Source organism: Phalacrocorax carbo, chromosome 33 (assembly GCF_963921805.1).
Source record: "Phalacrocorax carbo chromosome 33, bPhaCar2.1, whole genome shotgun sequence".
NCBI classification, from domain to species: Eukaryota; Metazoa; Chordata; class Aves; order Suliformes; family Phalacrocoracidae; genus Phalacrocorax; species Phalacrocorax carbo.
In genome coordinates this window covers 828,667-847,299 of record NC_087545.1, presented here as the reverse complement: position 1 = coordinate 847,299, position 18,633 = coordinate 828,667, and the positions used below count along the sequence as shown (strand labels likewise).

Genomic DNA, 18,633 nt, shown 5'->3' with positions numbered 1-18,633 from the left:
AGAGGACAGCAGGGTCCCTTGCAAGCATCGACAAAGCCTTTCAATGGCAGGGCCCTACTGCCCTTTGGAGTGCCCCAGGCAGGGCCTTGATGATGCCCTAGAGGGGCCCTGCTGCCCTCCAGAGTGTCCTGGGGCCTTCAACGGTCTTTGCCAACACCTTGTCGTGGCCCTCCTGCACTGCAGGGGGCAGGGGGAAAGGGCAAAGAAGGGTTGGTGTGAGGCTGCAAGGTTAATATTTCATAAAATTCCCATCTGATCTCCCCAATCCTCCCCTCCCCTCCCCTGACCTTGGTGTCTGCAGAGTTGTTTCTCTCATATAGTCTCACGCCTCTCTCCTGCTGCATTTGCACAGGGGTTTTTTGCTTCCCCTTCTTAAATATGTCATCATGGAGGCGCTACCAGCATCGCTGAAGGGCTCAACCTTGGCCAGCAGCGGGTCCATCTTGGAGCTGGGTGGCACTGGCTTCATCGGACATGGGGAAGCTTCTGGCAGCTTCTCACAGAAGCCACCGCTGTAGCCCCCCACTACAAAAACCTTGCCCCACAAACCAAATAGAATCCACCCCTCACTTCTGTGAATCACACATTTAAGAATTATCATTAAAATCCACATTCATCACACAATCTTCACAAACTTCAGTCTCATTAACAACAAAACATTCCCCACACCAAAATGAGAATCACATCATCACAACACCGAACAAAAGCGGATAATTTACACAAAATGCACCCCTCTTCCCGTCACCACAATTATAGCAACCAAAACTCTCCATCATCATTCCATTTGCTAACATTGTTGAGTCTATGTTTTGCCCGTTGCCTCTCCCAATTACTGTCCTTATCTCTAATTCCTCATGCCCGACGCTGGGTGCCAAAAAAGGGCTGTAGTGATTTAGCCCCAGTCAGCAACCAAGAACCATGCAGATCTTCCTTCCTTCCTTCCTTCCTTCCTTCCTTCCTTCCTTCCTTCCTTCCTTCCTTCCTTCCTTCCTTCCTTCCTTCCTTCCTTCCTTCCTTCCTTCCTTCCTTCCTTCCTTCCTTCCTTCCTTCCTTCCTTCCTTCCTTCCTTCCTTCCTTCCTTCCTTCCTTCCTTCCTTCCTTCCTTCCTTCCTTCCTTCCTTCCTTCCTTCCTTCCTTCCTTCCTTCCTTCCTTCCTTCCTTCCTTCCTTCCTTCCTTCCTTCCTTCCTTCCTTCCTTCCTTCCTTCCTTCCTTCCTTCCTTCCTTCCTTCCTTCCTTCCTTCCTTCCTTCCTTCCTTCCTTCCTTCCTTCCTTCCTTCCTTCCTTCCTTCCTTCCTTCCTTCCTTCCTTCCTTCCTTCCTTCCTTCCTTCCTTCCTTCCTTCCTTCCTTCCTTCCTTCCTTCCTTCCTTCCTTCCTTCCTTCCTTCCTTCCTTCCTTCCTTCCTTCCTTCCTTCCTTCCTTCCTTCCTTCCTTCCTTCCTTCCTTCCTTCCTTCCTTCCTTCCTTCCTTCCTTCCTTCCTTCCTTCCTTCCTTCCTTCCTTCCTTCCTTCCTTCCTTCCTTCCTTCCTTCCTTCCTTCCTTCCTTCCTTCCTTCCTTCCTTCCTTCCTTCCTTCCTTCCTTCCTTCCTTCCTTCCTTCCTTCCTTCCTTCCTTCCTTCCTTCCTTCCTTCCTTCCTTCCTTCCTTCCTTCCTTCCTTCCTTCCTTCCTTCCTTCCTTCCTTCCTTCCTTCCTTCCTTCCTTCCTTCCTTCCTTCCTTCCTTCCTTCCTTCCTTCCTTCCTTCCTTCCTTCCTTCCTTCCTTCCTTCCTTCCTTCCTTCCTTCCTTCCTTCCTTCCTTCCTTCCTTCCTTCCTTCCTTCCTTCCTTCCTTCCTTCCTTCCTTCCTTCCTTCCTTCCTTCCTTCCTTCCTTCCTTCCTTCCTTCCTTCCTTCCTTCCTTCCTTCCTTCCTTCCTTCCTTCCTTCCTTCCTTCCTTCCTTCCTTCCTTCCTTCCTTCCTTCCTTCCTTCCTTCCTTCCTTCCTTCCTTCCTTCCTTCCTTCCTTCCTTCCTTCCTTCCTTCCTTCCTTCCTTCCTTCCTTCCTTCCCTTTCCTCCCTCCCTTTCCTCCCTCCCTCTCTCCCTTCCTCCCTCCCTCTCCTTCCTCCTAAAGACCTCGTTCCCATAAACAAATGCCCTGTGCTCCCCCAAAATGATGGGAAACAGCCCCCGCTAAGGTAGGGCAGGGCGACAGCTCCTTCCAGAAACCCCGCAGATATTTACAGCCACTCACGGCGGGGTCACTGGCCAGGAGAAATGAGCGCTTACCTTCGCCTAACAAGTGGGGCCTTGCAAAATAAAGGGCAGTTTAAAATACTGGTGGTTGTGGCTCTAATTTGAAGAATAAGTAGACTTAGCTACCACCTAGGAAGGTCTCGGCCAATTCACGTGGTGCAGCAGCCTTAATCCCGGCCTGCGCTGAGCTGGGCTCTGGGCACCCGTACAGCTCCCTGCCCCCGCTATTGCCGTCGCCGTGTGGCCTTTACTTCCTGACGCCTACAGATTTACGCCTGTGTGGATTACGTGGCCTGACACCCCTCATGCCTTGCGGTTCTCCTGCCGGGAGGGACAAAGTCAACGGCAGCGTGGTGGACGAAGGCACATGACATACACGTAAGATGGGGACGAATATGGCTCAGCTGGGGTGATTCTGCTGCATGAGAAGCGCCGTCCTTGATGAAACCCTGTGCGAGAGCCAAGTAGTTTCACACCGACTCTGGCAATGCAGAAACGTCCAGCGGCGTGTTTCGGAACAGCGGAGTGGCACCTCCCCCATCTAAAGCACAGTGCCATCTAAGTTTAAATATTTCGAATAGTTTTTTCCTCTCTAGCTGAGCAGAAATTTGATCCGCAAAAGAAGTAAGTTTTCCGTGTCAACCTTTGCCTTTAATTTCTTTAACAAATGTTTTGAATATTTGTTTAGTGTGAATTACCTTCTTCCTTAAGGTAGAACCTTACGAAGTTCAACAAGGAGAAGCGTAAGATCATGCACCTGGGAAAACATAATCCGGGAGCGCAGCACAGACTGGGATGCACCTGGCTGGAGGGCAGCTCTGTGGGAAGGGACCTGGGGGTCCTGGTGGGGGAAGCTCAACATGAGCGAACAGTGGCTGCTGCGGCCGAGAAGGCCAACAGGGTGCTGGGTTGCATCAACAAGGGCATCGCCAGCAGAGAGAAAGAGGTCGTCATCCCGCTCTACTCAGCGCTGGTCAGGCCACACCTGGAGCACTGTGTGCAGTTCTGGTCCCCGCTGTACAAAAAGGGTGTGGCCAGGCTGGAAGGAGCCCAGAGAGGGGCCACCAGGATGATCAGAGGACTGGGAAGCTGCCATACGAGGATAGGCTGGGAGAACTGGGTTTGTTCAGCCTTGAGAAAAGGAGGCTCAGTGGGGATCTCATCCCCATGTACCAGTACTTAAGGGGTGGCTACAAAGAAGACAGAGACTCCCTTTTTACACGGAGTCCCATGGAGAGGACAAGGGGGATGGGCACAAATTGCTCTTGGGGAGATTCTGATTGGCCACCAGAGGGAAGTGTTTCACATTGAGGACAGTCAGCACTGGAATAATCTCCCCAGGGAAGGGGTTGGCTCGGCCATGTTGGGCACCTTCAAGAGCCGCCTGGGCAGGGAGCTGGGCCATCTTGTCTAGACTGGGCTCTTCCTAGAAAGGTTGGGCTAGATGATCCCTGAGGTCCCTTCCAGCCTGTGAGTCTGTGATTCTGTGTGATTCAGGGTACTTCACTATCTATACTATACCAGGCTTATCACTGGATTCTTGATGGGTATGAAGGAGCTAAGAAATACAAGAGCATTCCACTAATATCTTGCCTTTCTGTTTCAGTTTACAGCAACTCCAGAGTAGAGCGAAGTTCACGACGATGCTTGAGACTGCTGCAGCTGTTAGTAAAATGAATGGCGGAGACCAACCCGTACTTGTTAAGAAGAACTGTATTTAGTATTTCATGGAATTGGAATTAAGGGGATCACCCGGTTTCTTCGTTGGCTTAACAGAACTCCTTTTCTGGAATGTGCTGTCTATGTCCCAAAGGGCCCCACGAATCAGGAGACTGCAGGCATATACAGCATTTCTCGCTCAGAAAATCACACAGATCAAAGGAAGAACAATCTTATGAGCTTTGCTTAAGCTTCTAAGACGAATGTGGGAAACAGCAGTGAAAAGTGTATTTCATGTGAAGCTTTCTAAAGAAGAGAAAGGACTTTGAAGTGAAGGAGATGAAGGATTTGTGACCAGTCTCTTCAGTGGGGAACCAGAGGTACTCTGAGAGTGCCAACAGTAGACTTGGGCTGGTAACCTTCTCTGCCCAGTTATCGAGGACAGCATTTAAGAGCGTACACGTAAATTTATGTATATATCTGTATTGACAGAAGCCACCCACCCTGGCTTCCAATGAAGAAGCATCCCTTATCCTACCAGACCCTTCCCTTGGCTCTGTACCTTACCTACAGCTCCTCTGAGTGGGGATTTCCCGCACAGTGGAGGGGAGAAGTGATAAGGTGATAGAAGGCACCGCATCAGAGGTAGGAGGCCTGGAAAACTGTGCCGGTCACTCTTCACGGTAGGCGTTGTCTCTTACCTCGTTGCTCAGCTGTCTTGTTACCCCTTTAACAAAAGCATTGTTTGACCGTTTTCCTTCTTTACTTGCAGGTAGGGAAAAAAAAGCTCCCTGAGCACCAGCAAGGCGAGCTGCGTGCCTGGTTCGGAGCCGGGACGGCTCCTTTCGCAGCGACCTTCCTGCCGGCACTCATGTCCCCGTGGAAGGCTGAGGAGTAGGAGCGACGACAGCTAGCAAGAGGACCTGCTTGCAAGCCCAACATTTGCCTTGCCCGTCTCTGCAGCACAGGAGGCTTCTCTTATCTTCTTCTCCCTAACTTAGGCCTTGACATAAAGTGTACTCTGAGGGGCTGAGCGCCTCGTAATACAGTTCTTCTCAGTTGCTCCCCTAAATATTAATAACAAGGCAGTTCCTGACATTTTCGCCCATGAGTTTTCTCCCGCCAGTTCCTCCTGTTTTCTCCCCTTGCCCTGATGGAGGCAGAGGGAGCGACCGTCTGTGCTGGTGCCTGGCTGGGAGCCAGGGTCAACCCACCACAGTGATGCAGAGAAACGAGGTGTGCTCGGTTCCCTGCCAAATTTTAGCACGTTCTTGGTAAACACAACCTCTCTTTTAATTCTTTTTCCTACCATAGGTTTTCCAATAAACTTGAAGTTTAAAAGAAAAGTTTTCAAAATGACACGTTTTTCCTTCAAAATACATTTATTTCATTTCTTGATACATGAATGGCAGAGTTTGGCGTGCCTAACTTCAAGGATGGCATCCAACCTAACATAAATACAGAACATGGAGCACAAGCCCCGTTGCCTAGACAAGAAGGAAAGGCAGGCTGTAGAACATCACCTAAACTACAATTCTGTGTTCAAGCAAGCGAAGCCATTGCTGTTCTGTGAAGAATTTCATGGTCTGCAATGGGAACGCAGATGCCTGCCTAGAGTTTTCTGAATCTGACCCCAATCTTCCTTAAACTAGCTGATTCTTTTTTCCTTTCTCAGTTCCTGTCCACCCCCACCCACCCCACCCCCCCCGTTTCAGCCTCAGGTTTCTTCTTTATTAATTTTACAATACCGAGGTCTGAGATTCAACGCTTCCCTCCTTCTTTCCACAGAACTCTCGCTCCCTAACCCGTTACATCTCACAGCTCCAAAGAAGCTTTAGTGGGACAGGGATTAAGACTGGGGGGATAAGAGGCTTTTGGAGAGAAATGGGTAAAACCTTTCTGCAGGTTCCTTTCCGAGCCTTAGAGGCATTCTCACCATGACACGCATCCGCTCGGCTTCATAAAAGTTCACTTGCCCTTCCTCCAAGTCCAGAAGCACACCGATCATGGAATTACTCATCTGCAGCTTCTCAATCCTGCGGTCTCCTTCGCTAGAGAAAATCTCCCCCTGGGACCTGTGCAGAGCCCAGTAGTCCTGCCCAGGCAGGGTCCCTTCCTCCTCCTGCCTGCCTTTCTCCCTCACCACCCCCAGCACCCAGCCCTGCTGCTGGCCCACCTCCACCTCCCAGTAGTGTTTCCCAGCTGCAAAGCCTTCCTTCCCCACCAGGACAGGCACTGCGGAGGGAGCGCTGGGGCCAGCAGGTTCAGACGCCTGGCCCTCCACGGCTGGGACCCCTGGCACCTGGAGCTCCACAACTCGGCAGTCGGGATTCACACTAAGGCGAACTGGAGGGGAAAACGAGAATCACGCGATGAGCGGAGCGGCTCAGGGACGTCTCTGCGTGGGGCTATGGGTTGAGGCGCTCGAGGCTTGCAGTGGTCCTGGCACAATTCAGCAAAGCGTGTAAGCGTTCCCCAGAAGAGGGCACGCGGTCACTGGCGAATGCGCTGAGAGGCACCTGGGAGCTCTCACAGCCATGTCCTCGCTCCACGCACAAGTCCACATGCTTTACAATCAACCTCTTTTTCTCTTTTCCATATGCCCGTCCGTCCCCTCCGGAACTGTGTCCACACCCCACCCCAGACTTTGACCTCTTCCACCAACTCCTTTTCTTGGTCTTCCCAACTGCCACATCCCAGCCTCCTTTCCTGTTAATCAAGCCGGGCATATTCCTGTGCCTCCAGCTTAGTCGGTGTATCTCTAAGATGATGGCGTTGGCATTTCAGGGTAGCGTGGAGATACGGCTGCTGCATTTTCACACCCGTCCTCCTGCCGGCTTACCTTTGTGGCTCCGGGCTTCCCAGAAATCTACAGAAAGAAAACGGACAATACGCTATTGTATTTTCATGTGGCGGCTAGGTACTTCTCAGAGGGAAATACTATCAAGTCTACTAGTGTGCAATTCCTGTCATCACTGTGATTCTGCACCAGTGATGACCTTTCTCCTCTTAACTCACCCATGTTTCTAATTACCAGCGTTTTTAAAGCACTTACCCAGCTCTGCTTTCAGTCGACCTGGAAGGGAAAGATACGCCAGTCACTAACATTTGTTTGTTTTTCCTTTTTTGTTCCAGTTTTTCAAAATAGGACAACCCCCAGGCATGGAACAGGAGACTATTCCTCCCCACAGGCTGATGTTTCCCTATCATTACTTGGTTTCAAATCTAGGGATAATGTAGACGTACCGACCTGAAGACTGGTCTTAGTGCTTCTGAGCTTGACAAGAATGTCAGATTTACATAAAATGTGTTTTCTTACCAAAGCGTTTTTTGAGTTTGGACTTTGCTGAAAAGGAATAGCATCAGTGAGTGATGTGAGAACTCAAGGCAAAAATGAAAAAGCACTTGCGAGAAAGACATTAGAATTACATCCCCAGTTGTCCCCCATGGGAACAGCGTGTACACTTATGTGGGAGATTTCTCTCGTTACATTTGCAGGATGAAAGCAATGAGAGTTTTTTTCTTAGTTAACGTGAGAAGAGGGCAAGGAGAGAATGAGAACGCTAAGCTGAGAGTTCGCGTTCTGTGACATTTGCTGTTGTGTCCAGGTGAAACGAGGTGCTTCGGAACATGGTTTAGTGGTGGACTTGGCAGTGTTAGGGTAATGGTTGGACTCGATGGTCTGAGGGGTCTTTTCCAACCTAAATGATTCTCTGAAGCCACAAGGGGGAGAGAAAACCTAATGCAGAGCCCTGAGAGATGTCAATGGACCATCATCTAAGATACAAGGCGTCCTGCATGTGTAGGCAGAGAGGTAAATAGCACTGGCCTCTTTGCCATGTAATCGCTTGTAATACCATTTCTGAGAAGTCATCTTAAATATAAATAAGCTAATGGAACAGAGCAGCTTATTTTCACAGAGGCTGGGCAGCATCCATTCTCAATGACTATTTTAAGAAAATGTGGTTTACCTGCTCGATTTTTGGTTTTCTCTTCCTCTGAAAAGTTCAGCACATAGGGTGAAAGAAATAATGTTAACAGAGTACTTATTGGATATAAACTGGAAGTTAAAAGTTGCTTGGTGGACTTTCGCGCTGCATTCCATAAAGCCTGAAACTTGTGTCATATCTGCAGGAAACACATCCTTCCAACACACTTTCTACTAGATTGCTTTGCAGCTAAGCACACACAAAAATTCTACAATACTTAAAGTCTTTCTTTTCTGGAAAAAGAAAAAGTAAATATCTCAGACTCTGCTGGAGATTTTCACATGAAAATGATTCAGTTCAGCTGAGCCTTGCATTGCATTTTAAATGCTTCACTACGTTAACCAGTGCCCGCAAACCCAGTAATCAGACCAGAACAAACCAACCAACCCAGAAAAAAACCAAAACGGGTGTAACTTCAGCACAAAGGCAATGAAACACAACAAACCACAAAAGCATCTTACCTAACATCGACTTCAGTAGGTTTTTTTCTAGAAAAGACAGTACACAGGTATCAGTGTAAGCTCTTTGACGGCGTTTCTTCAAGCACTCAGCAATACCAACAGATGAACCGCATAACCATATACCAAGTGCGCCCTGGATTAAACGGTCAGCTGCTTTGGGTGAAGTACATGTAAACCCAATTCAACAATTTAACCCGTGAAAGTATCCTGTTATTTCAACTGTATTATATCTAGATAACTCATTAAGTTATTATTTAAAAACTCATTAATCAGGGTGGGAACAAGGCTTGTTTGTGCTGCTGGTAGAGGTCTTCTTTCAAAGCCTGTTGAGATCATGCCTTAACTGGCCACATTCAAGAGGGCTATTCAGGTGCATCGGCACCTAGTGCATTTGAGATGCCCTGGGGTACCCCAAGGGGCAGGTCGATGCCCCTCTAAAAGGCCTGTGGTCTCCTAGAGAAGCTCTGTCAGATACAAAGACCACTGAGGTATCCGCTTCCTTCCAGGACGGCAGCTAGGAGACAAGTGGGATGACCAAGGGCGTCACAAATGATCCAAGGCACGTGTACGTACACAAGTGGATTGGAAGATGCATAAATAAAGTTCACAGGGTTTACAGGGCCACCCAACTGACTAAAGGTGCTTCTGAATAACCTCGAAAAAGGCAGAAGAGTGGTCACCAGGAAGAGAAGGAGTGCTAGAAGCTTGCTAAGAGCTTTCCCTCTAAGAGCAGAGATTTGGGCTGAGTCTTCCAAAAGGTCACTGCTGGCCCATGCTACGTCCTTGCAAACATCTGCAGTCCCCGCTAGGGAATAGACCTCACGTGGGATATGGCGTGCGGTTGTCCCTGGATTCCTTAATAGTGGAAAGGGCTGCCTCTCCTGCCATTACTGTATTGATAATCAACATTTAAATATTGTTTCCCTGAATCTACGTCACTGAGACCTCTGAACGTCTTAGCACCATTTCAGATGCAAAGGACTTTTACCTTCTTCCATTTTCATCTTCGCCTTCACTGAAAAACAAAGAAAATGAATCAGAATGTTAATTATTGTTGTAAACTTCCCTTGCCATGCAGCAGCGTACTTTATGTACAAACAGAAATCAGTGGGGTTAAAACTTTAATTTAATTTCACCTAGTAAACTTCCCAAAGCTTCCTGTCAGTCCAAAGAATTCTAACTTCTTATGCCAAGACATGTCTCATTTCTAATGGAGTTCACAAAAAATGAGGTAGCGTTCTGAGACACCCAGTCCTTCCTAGGCGAGTCTTGTCCCACCTATAGCCCACCTGAGGTTCAGAGAACAGGAGTAAATCCCTTCTGGCCTCGTGGACGTGTATCTTCAGCTGCCCAACCTGGTCAAGGAACAGAACCAGATGTGCCCCAGGAAAGGGGATGGTTCACGCAATGCATTTGTTAGAATAGTCCCTGCTGGGGTTACGGCGCGGCTCGGTTCGCACCCTCCCAAAGGATAAGCAGGAATTGTCTAGGTGACAACATGAGCCGAGGGCCAGTGCCAGGAGGTGGCTTGTCTGTGGGTGCTCTGTCCTGGTGAGCAGCAACGTTCAGCACAATCCACAGGAGCTGTGCCATGCCCCACCACCCCGTGGCCGTGGGGTTGGCCTCCGTGATCTTTAAGGGTCCCTTCCGACCCAAACCGTTCTGTGATGCTATGCCAACTGGTCCATTTTATTCTCAAGTACCGACACAGGCGGTGAGTGCCAAACAAATGAATCCAAAGGCTAAATTGCTTTCAGAGCCTTGAGATGGCCTTGGGTTGGATCCTTGAACTGCTCTTGACTGGTTGGTTTATTCATTTAGTCCTTCCTCTTCCAAAGAACCTGAGGAATGCTTCTGGTCAATTAATGAACTCTTGAAAAACTGCAAACCAAGCTTGGACGTGTATGACACGGTAGAGTATGCCAGTCAGCACATAGTAATGACTGGAGCTTAATGAAAGAAGGGAACAGTCTCTGTTCATAAAGCACAAATGGAAAAAGCTCCTCCAGGAACGTATGACATTGTGCCGTGCAAAGCTAAAATTGAAAACTGCAAAGCATTTGGATGCAACTAGAGCTGCTAACTAGTTCCGTAATTTAGTATAAATAAACCTTCCAACTTACAAATTGTCATCATATTCATATTCATCTTCCTCATTACTTACCCGAGCTGACTGTTTTCTTGTGGTTACCTGGTTAAAAAAAAAAGAGCAAAATACCTTTATTTGCAAGTTTTTGTAGAGCAATAATGGCAGAAATCAGTTCTCTGATTTGTCTCTAGCGTCATTAGCAGCACTCCAGCGTTATCTCCCCAATGACCCCAGAAAGGAAACTCCACACGTAGTGTAGCTCACAGAGCCCTTCTTGTCGGACCTAAAGCCGTCTGACGTAAGGACCTGCAACCTGCAGTTTGCCCTGTTCAGACCTTGCACTTTCCCACCCCTTTTTTTCTTCCATTTCCTGAATTCCATCATTAAACAATCATTAAACAATCATTAAACAGTGATTTTGCTTGTAACCTTTTATTACAGTCATGGATTTCAGTATGAACTGTTGTGATCACGTTTCCATATGTTGACTGAGATAACGCGCAAAGAAATACTTACTTCTCAGCTTAGAAAACACAGCGGAAATTAGGACCATGCTAAGACATAAAATTACCAGGAAGATAATCCGCCATTTTGAAATGGAGGGAAAGAAAATATCTGTAAAAATGACCAAAAGGAGTTATATTAATGATTAAACATAAAGACGAGTGTAACTTTGGATACAGTCAATACACCTGAGGAGATGGTGAGTTTGTATTTGACTTGAATCTTGCTAGTCATGTTGCTGAAGAAGAGATCTAGCCCTCCCCAGCAGGACTAATCCAGGGAGAGTTTTCCTCTGGATTCAGAGGATTCAGAACAATGAAAGAGACCTCTGAGATCGGGAGGCAGGTTTCCACAGGTCATGAGTCACGAGAAAGGCACCAACACTGACTGGCTCTCAGGTTTATTCACGGATGTGTTGCATTTCATCCTAAACTGAGCTGGTGATGGAATGAAGGAAGAAACCATCCCCAATGGGCAAGAGAGACGCCTTCACTCTTGTTTAATTTGATTGAATGAATATCTGATTCATGCTTATATGCCGAGTATAGTGTGTAAGCCAAGAAGGAGAGTAAGACTGAAGACATTCCCCACATTGGCTGTTTCCTATTTTCTCTTTCCAGGGGTATCTCCACACTCGATGTTCTGGGAGTTCTTGACACCATCCCAAAAGGGACTTCCCTCAAGCTCTAGCTCTTATTCCAGACCTAGACATCAGCTTTGTGGTGCTGAAGTTCTTTTTGGGGTCCAGCCCTATGAGACTTGCTTCAGACTACCTGCGTTTTGTCTATATACCCAGCAGACAGAAATGTGCAAAGTTCTAGAGGGTACAGGGAGGCATGACATTATCCACACCACGATTACACAGCAATGCACGTATTAAAATGAGGGAAGATATAAACACAGAACAAAAACGTTTGTGAGGTGTTGAAATTATCACTTGAACTCCTGTATCTGTAACTATTGTTTTCAGCCCTGTGAAACCTACCAGGGCACATAAACCCACATAAATGGCCTGGTAACCTGTTTCTGGATAACGAAAGCCTTTAGAGTGTTCGACCATCGCTATGGAAATAGGTCATTTTTGTATGTGCATGCAGTTGCATTCTTAATCCAATTATATTCAGCTCCAACAGTCTGACTGCCTTAAATTTGAAGAAGGTCTCGATACTACCCAACCCCTTTTTGAAACTGGAAAATGATTCACTAGGTACTGTCGAAGGCTGTGCAGTCAACTAGAAATAAAAGTGGAAGAAGACTGCAGGTCTCATGAACTTTTTTTCCAACACCGATTCTGGGAATACATCTTCAGGCCAGCTCGTGACATACAAATGGGACCCATGCCATTTAGAGAGTCTGTGTTTTTAATCTTAGAAGCAGGTGACTACAGAGCTCACCCACCTGAGATCAAGACTCGAGACTCGCTCGTTGCATTTAGCAGATTGTTGACCATCCGGCAGGAGACTTCCATGTCAGAGCCCGGTTCTAGGTTCATGGAAGTTATGACACTGTATAGGCCTGCAGGCGTCATCGTCATCTTTGTGGTCGATAGTTCCTTCCGGACCTGTCCTTGGCCATCCAGCCAAAGGACCTCGGGTTTAGGAAACCATCCAGCCGCACGGCAGGTGAGGCCAATGCCCTGCTTCATGTGACTCCTCAGGAAAATGGAAGGCACACCGCCTTTAGCTAAGAGAAAGCATACGTATTCTCCGTTTCAACCAGTACTGGGAACAGGAAATTTATTATCTTGACTTCAACAATTTTATTTTTATACATTTGTATGGAAGTACATAGAAAGACTTTTCTGAATTTCAGTTGTGACAGAGACTGGGGCCCTGATGTTTCTTTATGGTCAGCAATTCAGGGTCTATCAGATCGAGAATAAGGAACAACTAAATGGAGGTTACAGTACAGAGAGCTAGCTGCGGATAGCTATTTTGGAAAGAAGTTTCCAGTGGGATTTCCCAGAATTTTCTTAAAAAAAGATAAAAATTCCGTATAATTCTGACAATTAATGGATTACAGGAGGCCTACGAACAACTAGTGCAATCTGTCCATGGAAACAGAATGTATTAGGGTCTTAGACTAATCATTTCAAGTAAAACCACTACCGACATGGTACAGATCTTGTCTACAGTTAAAAGAAATGTATCGTTTATATTCAGGATCTCAGAAGACCACATTAGAGTGTTACTTAGATGTTAATCCTGTGCTTCATCTGGAGCTTTAAAGCTAAGGAGGCACCTTCAGAAGAATCTGGCTGCAGTATGAGATGCCACAATACCTGTCTAGTGGAAACTGGTTCATGTGTGACAGGGAAAGCGTGGAGGAACACATGGCCACTTCCCACCTGTCCACATTAACTGAGGCTACCCATGGAGATGGTATCTATTAAGGTACTGAAATAGAAATAGGAGCAATGAAGGCCTACGCATGCCTTTGTTCTCCTGCTGCGGACAAGCAGCAAGGTAAGCAGCGAGGTATTGGGATGGGACCAATTGATTATGCTGCCCAGAGAGAAGCTCAGGGCAATCAGCTCAGTAGTGGTTGATTGCACAGTAGAAATGTAAATTAAATTGACATTTACCAGCTGAATAGTTGCAGGGTTCCCTGAACTTCCTGACTGGGCTTTCACTGACTATGAAGGGAGACTGTACTCTCAAGTTACAAGTGTTTGGGTGCCTGAATAAAGGTATCTCAAACTAGAACTAAAGCTTACCTCAAATATTAATTTATTAATAATTTAGGGAAAACTAACTCAAATCAAACAACCCCCCGAAGATATTTTATACATCAAATTATATTAAATTTACATTATAATCCCCTCAGTCGGGGGTGGATATGCATGTTTTTGTTCAGCTCCATTTCTGTATGCAAAGAGAGAGAATTGCCACTGACCTGCCACTTGCAGTTCAATCAACACATCATGGTACGTGGCATTGAAAGAGACCACACAAGTGTACGATCCTTTGTCAGAGGTCCTGACATTCTTCAAGTGCAGAGACATGTTGCCAGCTCTAAATTCACTGTGGAAGAATTCTGTTCTGCCTTGATAACTCTCACCTTGTTTCTCCTTTTTATTCTTCCCATCATATCTGCTCACAGTTATTTTTTGAGACTCTTCATGAAATATCCACTGGACAGAGAAGACCTCAGGAATGTTATCTGCTGCCACGTGGCAGGGCAGAACAACCCCTTTGCCAATGACTCCAATGATGGAACTATTAGGAGGAGAGCTAATAAATTGACCTGTGTAAAGATAAAATGGCAGTTGTTTCTGTCCGTCCATACCACATTTTTTTGTGGCATTACACCAGGCAATCAACAGAACCAATATCACTGTCAATAGGAGAGGCATCCAGAAGAAAATGGAAAAATAACATGGTAGATTGCTTAGATGAGTAATGTTCACATTAGGTGAGGCTCACAGAATTTATCCTTCATCATTTTGAAAACTAACTTAAGCAAGTTTGTGGCCATTAATCAAGGGCTATTGAGAAATCATGGAAAATGGGTGAGCACTGAGACGTCTGCAGAAAGGTCAAATACAGGATGTAGGATCTATCTAACAAAAGTGTAAAGGTGGGGTTTAATTGCGCAAACGCTGGTACTTAGTACCGTTTGACATGTTGTAGGGTGAGCAAGGCATCCCTGTGGCACCGGCGGATGTGGCTTGTGACCTGCAGCAGGTCCGCTCTCATGTGAAGGAGCAGCTGGAGAACAGACCAGAATACAGCAGTGCCTAGAAGGACGCTAGGCATTGACGTGTAGGCACCTGAATCGCATGTACAATGATTTGGTCATCTACGTCTGAGCTGGTTTCCCTTTGCAATGAATGGGGAGAAACAGGCAGTTTCAGAGATCGGCCTTTTTTCAAGGGCCGATGGCTCTCTGTTCCAGACCTTTTCTTTGAATGGTGAACTCCAGGGTTACTCTAGTGGGGTTAGGTGTGCAGCTTTCATATTTCTAATGCTACATGAGATAAATCCCACCCTCAATATGTATCTTTGAAAGGGAGAAAAAGGGAACACCAGGACATTTTATAGCAGTCATTCTCATTCCAGTTCCAAGGAGGATACCAGAAAGGAAGAAAGGCTCTTGGAAATAACAAAATAGATAGCAACCAACACGGACTTGCAAAGAAGTCGCATCACAGCAACTTGACTTTATTCTATGGCAAATTAAAAATCTACCATGAAACAGTGAGGAAATATTTGATACTTCATATGCTGTACGGGATTGCTTCTGATCGAGCCCCAAGGGTCCCAGCCTATGCTGGTCTTCTGCCACATCTGCCAGCTCCATTTAAGAGGAAATCTCAGATAGACCAAAGCGTTTACAATGGCACAAGGTGTGTGCGGTTCGGCACCCGAATAACTCACAGGGAGTGGGGTTAAGGTCTGGAATTGGGCATCTAAAAACAGATGTCCAGGCTTCCTAATCATCAAGAGGACTAAAAGCAAAACTTCCGTCTTTGAATAGACTGAGAGAGAGACTTGCCACTGACCTGGCATTTCCAGTTCTGTCATTGACTGGGCTACATTCCTACTCTTGTCAACGGAGACCTAGCCAATAGTCTGCTCAGTTCATTCTACAGTAGGGAGCGAGTCTGTTCATTGGGTAGAACCGAGTTCCTTGATCATCCGTCTTTGATGCCCTCAGGTACTCTAGGCACATGACTGGCAAATGTGACACTGGCTACCCGGTAGGTCTGTTCTATTTTGGAACACCAAGAAGCAAGAAGACGACCCTACAGTATCTTAAATAGCAGTATGTGCCAATGTGTGAGCAGCTGAATCTTATCCTAGATGCTGAGCTTGCGTGAAGACACCTGCTTCTAGGAAGCGAAACGTAGGCAGCTAAATCTGCGAGCCAAATCCAAAACCAAATCCAAGGCACAATTCAGTTGGCTACGCCTAGTGGTCTAGTGCTGAGTTACCCCAGAGCTTCCCAGCTGGCCCCAATTCACCAGTCTAGAGGGTTAAAAGACTCCTGCAGCCCTATCATATCTTCCAGCCTACGCAGACATCTCAGGTACCTTAACATATATCAGACTGCGTGAGGGTCTTTTCCGGTGTTTTAATTTGATATTTTATGTCATCCAAGTTAAAAAGCAGAAAGATCTGTACTCGTTGTTTTTGACTTTTACATTTCTGTGACCCTAGGCAGAAATAAGCCGTTTCATTAAAATATATTCAAAATGGAACATTCCTTACCTGAAATAATGCATGATCTGCATTGAAAAATCAGTATATGAATAGCTGCCAGCCACCAAAAGGGGGAACCCATGAACATCCAGGCTTCCTAATCATCCACACGACCAAAAGCAAAGCTTCCAGACGAAATTCCTGTGTGAGTGCTTCGGCCTCTTCACGTGTGCAATGCAAAATAACAAATGTAATTGCAGAATTAAAATAATTGGGGAAAAGATGAATGAACTCACAGATAGTGGTGTTGATGCTGTCAAAGGCAAAGAGGATTGCAGGACATCTTTCCTTTACTCATCTGAACAAATTTAACCACATAAATGGTGCAAAGGAGCTACACTCTTTGCCTCCTTTATTCAGCAGTCCATATTTACCTTTGTCTTCCAGAAATATATTCACTGGCAATTTATTTCCTTTCAGTGAGGAGCTTAAAGCATTTCACCTTGTCTTTTGATGTTAGCAGACCATCTTTTTTTTTTTTTTTTTCTTTTCCTTACTTAGACTAAAAAACCCCAAACAACCTCATGGGTAAGTTCCCAGGAGCGATGTTACTATATTGATCTCCCCGTTGACTTATGTCAACATTTTAAACAGAAACTTGTGATCTAACAAATGTGACTCTCTCCAAATTCCTCCCAAGACCTTTGCTTTCAACTCACTGCTGAACTAATTCATACTCACAGTAACGATACGTAACCCGAACTGACTAGAGAGCTGAAAGGGCACAACACAACTTAATTATAGATAAAACAGCTCCTGATTTCCCCTGCTTTTCTGTGTTTTTTTCTCACATCTCCAGGCACTGATAAAATCAAGTGCTGTCAGAGAGAGGTATTCTCATCTGAAAATGGCAATAATGCATCTGCAGCAGGCAGGTTCGTGCCTGTCAGTGCAACCAATTAAATCCACACCAGTTAATTCAAGTATCATAGTAAATAAAATGGGTTTTCTACATGGATTTAGCAAAAGTATAATTCCTTACCTGAATAGTGAGAACCTTAAGACTTCTCCATGGGATATGGTTGTGGTGAACCTTAGTCCTCATATCTTTATTACCACTGAAGCTTGTGATTGCATTTTCCACGTCCAATAGGGCTAGAGGGGATTGGGTAGTGTAACTGGGGAAAAGGTAGCTGCCAAGATTCATCTTGCAGGACCAAAACAGCTTCTTGCTTCCCAATTTGTTCCTCTGTACGCCCAGGTGGACCAAAGTAGAGATGTTCCTCCTCATCTGCCCGTGCAAAACCATTCTCTGTTCAGCCAGCATTTAGACAGAAAGCACTGCAGTAAGACTCACAAGTACATCACAAAAGATTTGCCAGGGTATTTCTTTTCTATCACACACTCAAATATTTCCCTGTTTGCAAGTATATTGGGAGTGTTGGAATTTTCCTGCCTATAATTCTTGTTATGTCCTGTTGAAGATCAGGAAACAATTTCAGCCAACTTTCATCTCATTTTTATCCTGCAGTTTTTCTGACTCCTGCCCATCCTGTGAACGAGCATTTAGTGCTCTCAGGAGACTGTTGACTCTTCCTATATCCAGATTGTACTGAAAATTCTTGAAACAGGGATGTCCCAGAGCTTTTAGGTGTGGTGGTATAATAATATGCTTTGAGGTTGGTTTTCTTTATTTTTGTTTTGGCATTTGCGTTTTTTCTCAGGGGGGAGGATGGGGCGTCTTTTGTCCTGTGTTTCTTTCTTTTTGTCAGGGAAATTCAAAACTTACTGATTACGTGTTTTGCCAGATCTTTTTTATTCCTTGACACAAAGGCTTGACTTGAAAATAAACACTACGAAGGCAAACTGTGCTCATCTCTTTCACACTTCTAACTTTTGAGGCAAAATTGATCAATTTTATCCAAATTTGGTTCAGCGGTGGAGTTTCTCAGAGCTATGAAGTTTCTGTTAGGCCTGTGAAAACAGCTGCTTATTTGTCTAGAGACAGTCGAGTATTTGTGCTGTTCCAAGGGAATTAATCAATGTAGTAGGGCTGCAGCCATAATCCCTTTCCCTGCAGGAACTGGAGTGCTGGAGTTCTTGAGCTAGCCAAAATGCTGTCTGGGAAAATAAAAATGACATGGCATGGCATGACGTGACATGACATAACCTTCTAGAAACCTCCACTGGCACATCTGATGCAAAGAGAGAGGGTTCCCATCACTCCAGGCAGGGTTTTGCTCAACACTCCGTTGGACCTGCTCTCAAACACCCTCCAAGGTAACTGAAAAAAAAAATAGATATTTTTGTGCTCTTTACACCAGGATATCTGGCATCGGCGCATTTGTGTTAAATCCTACCATCACACAGCAAAAGGGCCTTCTGAAGGAGCATGTTTTGCAAGATGGTCTTTCCAGAGACAAAAGCAAAGAAAGCATGGAGGAGATGGCTTGAAAATGAACCTGCTGAATGATGGAGCCTACGATGACGTTGAGAATGCAAAAATGTGATGGTTTCTCGTGCAAATTTTGACATTTCCTAGATGGAGTCATCACTGA

General features: G+C 45.9%; 1 protein-coding gene across 1 annotated transcript; it reads right to left on the bottom strand.

The window, feature by feature from the left end:
• Positions 1-5,648: 5,648 nt before the first annotated feature.
• LOC104047583 (butyrophilin subfamily 2 member A1) lies at positions 5,649-14,217 on the bottom strand. The gene is made up of 11 exons (XM_064437593.1): positions 13,827-14,217; positions 12,330-12,614; positions 10,944-11,042; positions 10,503-10,529; positions 9,327-9,353; positions 8,339-8,365; positions 7,860-7,886; positions 7,208-7,234; positions 6,944-6,964; positions 6,731-6,757; positions 5,649-6,234 (listed from the first exon to the last, which is right to left on the bottom strand). Exons 1-11 carry the CDS (start codon positions 14,215-14,217, stop codon positions 5,738-5,740), a joined length of 1,455 nt encoding a protein of 484 aa, XP_064293663.1. The 3' UTR covers positions 5,649-5,737.
• Between the last annotated feature and the right edge of the window lie 4,416 nt (positions 14,218-18,633).

Excerpts from the sequence above, each read along its gene's own strand:
- LOC104047583 (XM_064437593.1), bottom strand. The coding sequence starts at position 14,217 with ATGGACGGACAGAAACAACTGCCATTTTATCTTTACACAGGTCAATTT. Across the intron at positions 7,887-8,338 it reads CCTACTGAAGTCGATGTTAG|AGGAAGAGAAAACCAAAAAT; the intron begins GTAAGATGCTTT and ends TGAACTTTTCAG. Across the intron at positions 6,235-6,730 it reads GGAAGCCCGGAGCCACAAAG|TTCGCCTTAGTGTGAATCCC; the intron begins GTAAGCCGGCAG and ends TTTCCCCTCCAG.